This window comes from Mastomys coucha, unplaced genomic scaffold, assembly GCF_008632895.1.
Source record: "Mastomys coucha isolate ucsf_1 unplaced genomic scaffold, UCSF_Mcou_1 pScaffold15, whole genome shotgun sequence".
Classification (NCBI taxonomy): Eukaryota; Metazoa; Chordata; class Mammalia; order Rodentia; family Muridae; genus Mastomys; species Mastomys coucha.
In genome coordinates, this window is record NW_022196897.1 from 2,182,912 (window position 1) to 2,191,587 (window position 8,676).

The 8,676-nt window shown below is 39.3% G+C and overlaps 1 protein-coding gene and 1 long non-coding RNA gene across 3 annotated transcripts in view; one reads left to right on the plus strand and one right to left on the minus strand.

Annotated features, from left to right (window-relative positions):
• The window catches only part of Stam (signal transducing adaptor molecule), a 55,085-nt gene extending 51,953 nt beyond the window's left edge, over positions 1 to 3,132 (plus strand). Inside the window, exon 14 of the mRNA XM_031369055.1 lies at positions 1,810 to 3,132. Within this exon, the coding sequence (XP_031224915.1) occupies positions 1,810 to 2,089 (280 nt within the window). The 3' untranslated portion in view covers positions 2,090 to 3,132. The remainder of the gene's footprint in view (positions 1 to 1,809) is intronic.
• The window catches only part of LOC116089726, a 25,419-nt gene that overhangs the window by 9,244 nt on the left and 7,499 nt on the right, over positions 1 to 8,676 (minus strand). The window contains exons 2-3 of one of the 2 annotated variants that reach the window (XR_004118455.1): positions 8,025 to 8,205; positions 2,831 to 2,977 (exon numbers count right to left, since the gene is read on the minus strand). This is a non-coding gene — a long non-coding RNA (uncharacterized LOC116089726). Of the gene's footprint in view, positions 1 to 2,830; positions 2,978 to 8,024; positions 8,206 to 8,676 lie in introns of those variants that run through there. The other variant, XR_004118454.1, reaches the window with a different exon arrangement.

An 8,676-nucleotide genomic window follows, 5' to 3' on the forward strand; every position in this document is an offset into this window, starting at 1 on the left:
GGAGGAGCACACATAGAGAATGATGCTACCCAGGAGGAGCACACACAGAATGATGCTACCCAGGAGGAGCACACACAGAATGATGCTACCCAGGAGGAGCACACACAGAGAATGATGCTGCCCAGGAGGAGCACACATAGAGAATGATGCTACCCAGGAGGAGCACACACAGAATGATGCTACCCAGGAGGAACACACACAGAGAATGATGCTACCCAAGAGCAACAGAGACGAAGGACGGCAGAGGCGTCCTAGACAAAATGAAGCCAAGCCAAGAACTAACAAGAGAACCGATAGGAGACCAGCCAAGAAGGCCAGACATTTAAAGGACATGCTCCACAGAAAGTACAGTGGAGCATAGGTGTTCCCTTAGAGGTAACCCGAATGTTCCACTGCATATCAGGTCAGATGCTTTGGATACAGGTACCAACCTGAACAGTTATATTTACAAGTAGTGGGTAGATGTGGTGGGAGTTGGAGTGTGTAAGATGTCCTTATTCTGAACTTTTAGAGAAATAAGGAAGGTGGCCATGCCTCCATCTCACGAGTCCATTGAGATTGTTCTGTCAGGATGCGCTGTGTCCTGACCTGTGCTCATGTCCCAAGCCCACCTCCCTTACAGTTGAGTGCCTTCCCTGTTTTTAATGCGTGATACTAGGTCAGGCCCTTGTCATTTGGTTTTCCTTTTCTTTTACTGCTTCTTACTTCCTGTTGCCAAACACACCTTTATATTTCTGATATCAGAAAGTGTAGGACATGCACTGCTCTGTGTGGTCAGTCATTTGCTAAGGACTTCATTCTGAATGAGGACTGTGTCTATTTCAACTCCTGCTCTCCCCTGGGACTCTAGGCTGAGGCTGCATGTGCATTGTTGTCTTAGGTGTCTTCTGGACATCTCTCTTGTAGTGTCCCAAACCATTGCTTCTTCCTGCCCATGCTTCTCTTGTTCTAGTCAGCTGTAGTCCCAAGTGTAGTTTTCTCCTTTTAGTAAGTGGTCACTCCAGTTATTTTTATCACTTTTAAAACCAGACATACTAAACTACTTGGTCCATTATCAAATTTCAATGGTATTTTTTTCAAAGTAGGGTGTGACCCTTTTCTCCTGTCTCCTCTATGGCTCTGGGCACTTGCTAGCTCTCACATCTGTTCCCGTTCCCATGTGAGCCTGTCAAAAATATGTCATATCTCGTTACCTTTCTCCTCAAAAACTACCCAGTGTTTATTTCAGTTGACTCACAAGCATAGCCTAGTAGCTTCTAAGGAACTTGTTGGATCTTCTGCAGCCCCTCCTAACTGCTACTTTATCTTTTACTCCACATGTGCTTTCTGCTCACTTTGCTACGATTGCCTTGGCCTCTTTTCTGTTCTTTGAACACATCTGGCATAAGAAAACCTCCCAGGCTTCTTTATCTTAGCCTAATGTGTGTGTGCCTTTCTTAGACTATTGGTGGAGTTCCTCTGCCTTCTTAAGATCTTACCCTTGAATGAAGCCGTATCTGAAAGGCCTCCCTCCAGCAGTCTACATAAACAAGAATCCATGGTTCCTGTGCTTCTGCTATTTCTCATTCCCTGTTTTCTTCACTGAGATTTTAAGCATTGACATAGTATAAATTTATTAACTGTCTTTTTCCTCCCACCAAAATGTAAGCTCTTTATTTTCTTTTCTTATAGCATCCCAGTGCTTAAATAACGGGGTTTGATACTTTGCATATATGTAATAAATTGTTAGATGAATTGTTTAATAGTTTTCCTGTTCATCTCTGAATGAGTGCAGTATTTAGCTAATTACGTGTTTTTCTCCCTCCACAGTGCAATGGTTAGTTCTGTTCAAGGAAATTCGTATCCCAGTCAGGCTTCAATATATAGTCCTCCTCCTGCTGCTGCTGCTGCTGCTGCTGCTGCTGTAGTTCCTGTTCCTGTCCCTGCTGCTGTACCTGTCCCTGCTGATGTCACCATATACCAGAATGTAGGACCTAATATGTCCCAGGTGCCAAACTATACTCTAACATCGTCAACCCTGCCTCAGACAGGAGGCAGCCAGCAGGCACCTCAGCCCCAGCAAGCATACCCTCAGAAGGCCCTACTATAGGACTCGATGCTCCTCGTGGTGGCATATATTGCTGCTGAATGCCATTGACAATGGTAGGAGATTCATTAACATCCTAAGATTTGGTTTTCCTCTGCTTATAGGAGTCTATCTTGGTCAAGTTCAAAACTCAAGAAGGTAGAACTGTCTTCAATTTGCACTGACTTTTTAGAGGAATGCCTCTCCCCGAGGAATGAAACTACTTACAACATTTATTTCCTTTCATAATATGAAGAATTGTTATAAGATTATTGTCTTGTAAAATTACCTGGTCTGCAGCACTCAAAGTTCAAACTGCTGTGGCACATGTTATGTACATATATTGACATGTAACTTCATGAGTGACCATTTGAATTACAATGGTGATTATGTGAATATATTTAACACTGGGTTAAATTAATTTACATTGTTTTATTTTAATCATGAACAAGTATGTTTGCTAATGTTTTGTGTAAATTTAAGATAAGTACACTATCTTTTTAAGCTACAAGAGAACCAAGTTGTAGCACACTGACCTGAAGGCATTGTCTTGTTGTAGTGTCACATTAAATTGAACCTTTCTTTTCAGAATTGTGAGCAAAACATGTATGTTCTATCTTCCTGTAGCTTCTGCCCAATACTGGCTGTCATCACACCGGCATACAGTAGCCACATTTTTGGTGCAATTAGAGGAGAATAATGCTCCCTTTAAACTTTTATACTTTGGCATGATGTTCCAGGTATTGTGGACCATGAGACAAAAAATTAGTCTTTGTGTTTTATTTTGAAAGAAGTAATGGCGTTGATTTACCTTGTCATAGTTGACCATGGTGATCAGGTTTTAAAGCTGTGTCCTGTGTTTATTGGTAGCAGACACCAAAGATAGAGGCGATGCACACGGAGAGTTTTCAACTGGAAAAGAAATGAACTAACACTACATTTTCAGTGTCTTGTAATTTTTAGGATATAAACAAAATTTGATTCACTTGTCTTACCCCACTAGTAATTTTTAAATGTCGTTGACACACTGTATCTTTTAATTCTCATTAAAATGGATATAAATAGGTGTTTCAAAGTAATTTATATTCTTTGTTTAATAGTTTATATATTTATTGTTAAGTTTCAAACTGGAGTCTTAAGTTTTTCCCTCTTCGTCTGTCTCTGTCTCAAATATTTGAAGGTCTAATAGAATTATTTTTGCTTATTTAGGAGTAATTTTAATGAATTATTTTAATCCGTACAAAAATTCCACTGACATTTTAGTCATAAATATTTACCATTCTCCTGATTGTACTATACTATTATTTAAGTAACCTAAAATTTGAGTGTCACACTTCCTACACTTATTTCCCTTCTGCGAATGCGTATTAGATTTGCATTTCTGACACTTGTCTGCTTCTTTGTGACAAATGACTTCAGCTTTGGTAAATGGTGTTGAGGGTGATTAACTCCCACATTCATATTTACAGCTTTCTCCCAAGTTTACTTCTTGAGTTTAAAGTATGTCACCATCAAGTAATAATGTTAAGATTTTAATTCAGGTGTCCCACTTTAAGTATTTTTTTAATATAAAACCTCATAAGCAGTTAGATTATAATCTTTTTTATTCCAATTTAAATATTATGGTGTACATGATATACTTTTCTTCAAGTCATACTACATTTTCCTTGTAGTTTTATAAGTTCTTGTTTACAACTATATTCCCATTTTAATTTTGATACCTTCATGTTAAAAAAAATATATTCTCCAATATACACCTTACCCTTTAATTCTGTCAGTGGTGAAATGAAAAAAAAAAAAAGCTACCCATTTTACAATGCATATTTTTTTATTATGTATTAGATTACCAAGCATATAAAGAGATGAATGAATAGCTGGTATGGATTCCGTCTTAGTGAACTCACTTGGGTGACGGGGCAGAAAAGTTTAGTGGTAACAAAGCACCAATCTTCCAACGTTCAAGTGGCATGACCAGGGAAGAAAATGAGGCTAACAGGGATTGCAAATAGTTCTGTTTTAAATCCTAGGCAAGCTGCACTTCACGAAAAACCTTTGCTGGGTGTGGTGATGATGATGCACACCTTTAATCTCAGCTCTCAGGAGGTGGAGGCTGGTAGATCTCTGGGAGTTTGAGGCCAGCCTGGCCTGCTGAGTAAATTCTAAGCCCACCAGGCTAGATAATGAGACCTTGTCTCAAAAACCAGCTAGCGGCAACAACAGCAACAGATTTTCATTGATAGCTGTTCATAATTTGATAAATAGACTATTTTTAAGAAGTTTCTGTAGAATAGATGTCTATGAAGGAAATGTTTGGTTCATTACTTTTTAAGGTTTGAGAAATGTTTTTATAAAAATGACCCCTAAAGGAGACAGAATGCAGCGTGTCCTGTGCTGCAGTCCCCATACAGTGCTGGCTGTGATCATATGTCTGTGCCTGAGACCAGTAGTTGTGACCTGTGCTGGGTGCTAAGAGGATTTTATAGATGTTTCTGACACGTTGACTTTCTGTCACTGTTCCCTGTCACCCCTGCTTAGCTAGGGACATTTTTCTAATGTGTGCCCAGACGTGCTCTTCTTACTCACTTCTTCCTTCGTTACTTCTGGAACATTTCTCTCCTCGTCCCTTGTAATACTCAAAGTGTTCTATAAATCAGCATCGTTCACTTGTAGTATGGAGGGCTTTCATGTGTGACATCTGTCTCATGGAGCCTGAAAATAGTCTTTGTCCCGTACTTAAGTTTGTGTTAGATGAGTGTCCTGCATAATAAACTGTGCAGCTCTAACAAACTGTAGGAATTATTTTCTAATAAGAGGTTCATTGGTGTGATTGGGCACATTTTTAAGCAAGGTACATTAAAAGCATTGTTTTATTTTTTTATTACATTGTTTTACTTACCAGTTATATAATAATAATAATAATAATAATAACAACAACAGCTTCCTGTATATCTCCTTTTTATGTTCATAACAAAACATAGGGTTAAAATTTTGATTCATTTGTCATTTTCCAAAAGTTTGTTAGGTTTTTAATTTTTGTTTCTTTGGTCTGTTTGGGCTTGGTACCTGCTTGTATTTCTTAGTATAAAGAATATATAAAAGGAGCTACCTTTGTATCTTTTTTTCTAGGGCCTTACTTTTCAGTTCTCTCCTTGGAAGGGGAGCAGGAACTGCCTGCCACCTGGCTGCTGTCACGTGTGCTGCTTTCCGTCTGCTCAGAGAACTTTCAAGCCTACAAAGCATGAGCTACTCAAATATTCTTCCTCTCACTTCACTAATTACAGTTTGCTTCATCTCTCTGTATATTTATGTACGTGTGTACTTGTATGTAGATTTACATGTGTGTATACACCTACTTTTGAATGGATAAACATGCTATAGATAGGAACTGTATGCATGCCTACTTCATGATGCTCCCTATAATGATCAGAGCAGCCTCCCATAGAAGCTAAACCACGGTCGTGGCCAGGAGGACTGACAGTGATCCTAAGACTGCCCTCCAGACTGTCTTAAATACATGTATTTATGTGTACATCTATGTATTCTTACATCTAGACATCATTCCAGGAACACACGCCACCTACATAAGTCCCTTTACTGTTAGATTAATCTAGACTAATCCCCATACTATCTTTCTCTACTCTTATGCTGACTTTTTAAGATTCACAGTATATATAGAATACATTCTGGGTTTCTCTCCCTTCCTTCCTTCTTTCCTTCCTTCCTTCCTTCCTTCACTTTAACTTAATTTTTTTTATGTCCCGTGAGCATTCTTATTTTATTTTTATACAAAAAATTGTAAATAAAAAGCACATACTAAGATTAACCAGAAGAAAAGATTATGCAACCAAATTATTTCTATACAGTTAAAATGGACATTCAGAACAGAAGCTGTAGAGCTTCTATTGGATTTTACACTTTTACTTTCATATACCTTTTTATTAATTTATCCACCACCCAAATCTGAACATCTGTTCTCATTAAAATGACTCTTATTCCCAAAAGATACATAAATCAGAACTCACATGACTGTTTTTAGAAGTAATGAAATGAAACTACAGGCTAGAAGATGTCTCAGCTGGTAAGAACATTTTTCATTGTCATACAAGCTTGAGGACCTGAGTTCAAATCACCAGCACCAACATAATAAACTAGATGTAGCAGTACTGTGTGAGACATTGCATCAGCAGGATCAAACCTATTGTCTCCAGTTTCAGTGTGAGACCAGGTCTTAAGGGTGTAAGGCAGCCAGTGCATGCTAGAGCAGTACACCTGATGTTCTGTGGCTTCTCTTGGGTGTGTGTAGGCCCGTGTGTTTGTGTGTGTGTGTGTGGGTGTGGGTGTGGGTGCGCATAGACTGTACGTAGACTACACAAACATGCATGAAAGTAGTGAGACTGATTTTTCAGGCTTATTTCAGAAACTGCCCATACAAATAAACTTGGTTAACCTTGAAGTTTCTGTCTGCTATGTATAACCGATTAATCTGTGGTCACTGAGGCCAGAAGAGGGCACTGCAGTTTTAAGAAACTGTTAAAAAACAATGAGCTTCTTTGCCCTATTCTCACCAAACTCAGCCTTTCCCAGTGATTCACACCCCCATTCGGGGGAGGAGGGGGCAGCTTTGAGGCAGTTCCATAAGTGCTGTATTTTTAGATGCATACATGCGGTTTGCTTATAAAGGTTTCTCCTTACCCTCTTGTCAAGACGAAGATGCTGAGAGGGCAAGAAGTTCTTTCTTTTTAAAAATCTGAATTGTTAATTTTCTCCATCTGAATACCAAATTGGAGTCAGATTGAGTAAAGCATAGTTTTAAGTTAGAAACATGCAAGATCAACAGTAAACACTATTAGGTTGTTACAGTTCATGATCCAAGTCCTATTTCATTTGGTTAATGAATTTTATAAAAATACTACTAATGTCTTGTTTCTTAGGATGGATGGGTTCTTTATCATAGACCATTGTGTATCTTAAACACAAACATGATAGTATCTGAAAGGTAGGTCACATCCCAGATGGAAAATTTATATAAAACATAAGATATGGCTAATTTTTCTCCAAACCAAAATTACTGAAAAACTAATGAACACATATTCAAAGGAGTTGCTAAAACGGAAGAAGTAAACAGATACAGGTACATTTGCTTTAAGAGCTTCTTAGTAACATGCTCACACATATAATTGCATAGCACAAGATAAAATCATGGCATTAACTTTCCTTATAAATATATCAGTTTGTTGTCATAAAGATTCTTTGGAAAGGAAGTGCTTGATGTTAGTGATAGTATTTTGCAATGGAGATATGAGTAAGACATTGAAAAATATATTCATTCATACTGTATATATACATACATCCTTAAGTGGAAATTTCAGCTTCTTGTTCTAGAAATTGAGAGGACTATTACACAGATGCAGCTTTTCTTAAAAGAACATTCTTGGTCAGTAATGATTTTGGGCAGCTCTGTGGTTCATCCCAGACATGCCTTCTACTTTGGGATTTACAGTGCTGGTGTCCCTACAGAGTCAGTGGTAGCTTCGCTTCCCCAGTTGTGCTTCTGTCTGAGATGTCCAGCCACTTGGCCTGCATAACTTACTGAGGACATGTTAACCTGCACTGACGTGGATGAGAGTGGGATAGTGCTGGGTACTGTGGCGCTGGGCTTGCATGTTTCTAGAATAGCTGGACATACTTTGGGGATACTGAAGCTGTCAATAAGCCAGGGAGCCCTTCGCCATGAGCTTACCCTTGCCAGAGCATATGCTCTCTGTCAGAAGTGCCGTCCTTTGTAGTCATTCCTGTTTTATTGGTTCTGGACTGGCAATAATCGTCATAGTCTAGCAGTGCTGGGGCATACAGAGTATTTGAATACTTAGCCAAAGAAGAAAGGTGCCTGGCACTCGGGCCTTACTGTTCTCGGGGTTCTCTAGAGCAGGCACGGCGAAGGCAGTGCATCTTCTGTTACCTCTGTTGTGAGACTCAGGCTTTACTGTTCTCGGGGTTCTCTAGAGCAGGCACGGCGAAGGCAGTGCATCTTCTGTTACCTCTGCTGTGTCTTCTCGTTGGCCATCAGATTGCTCAGATACTACAGCCCTGTGACATTGGAATTTCTGGCCTTTGTGCTGTTTAAGTGTCTTGAAGATATGCTAGGTGAAATAAAAGGTCACCATCCTAAATAGTCAAGAAATATGCCAGTCTGTCCCATTTAATCCCAAGTTACCAATGCAAAATGTTAGCTGGTATGTTCATTTTTTGTTGTTGTTGTTTTGTTTTGTTTTTCGAGACAGGGTTTCTCTGTGTAGTCCTGGCTGTCCTGGAACTCACTCTGTAGACCAGGCTGGCCTCGAACTCAGAAATCCGCCTGCCTCTGCCTCCCAAATGCTGGGATTAAAGGCATGAGCCACCACCACCCGGCTATATTGATTGATTTATTTAATGTTAGCTATTATGTTGATTGTTCTAATGAATTTTTTTCTAGTGTCATTTGTGTCTCATAATAATCATACAAAATGCTGGGGTTCTGTCGTGACATTGTCATACTTGCTTATTTGTACCTTGGTCATAATCATTCTCGATTACCTACCCCTCCCACTGCTTCCCCCTCCCACTGCTACCCC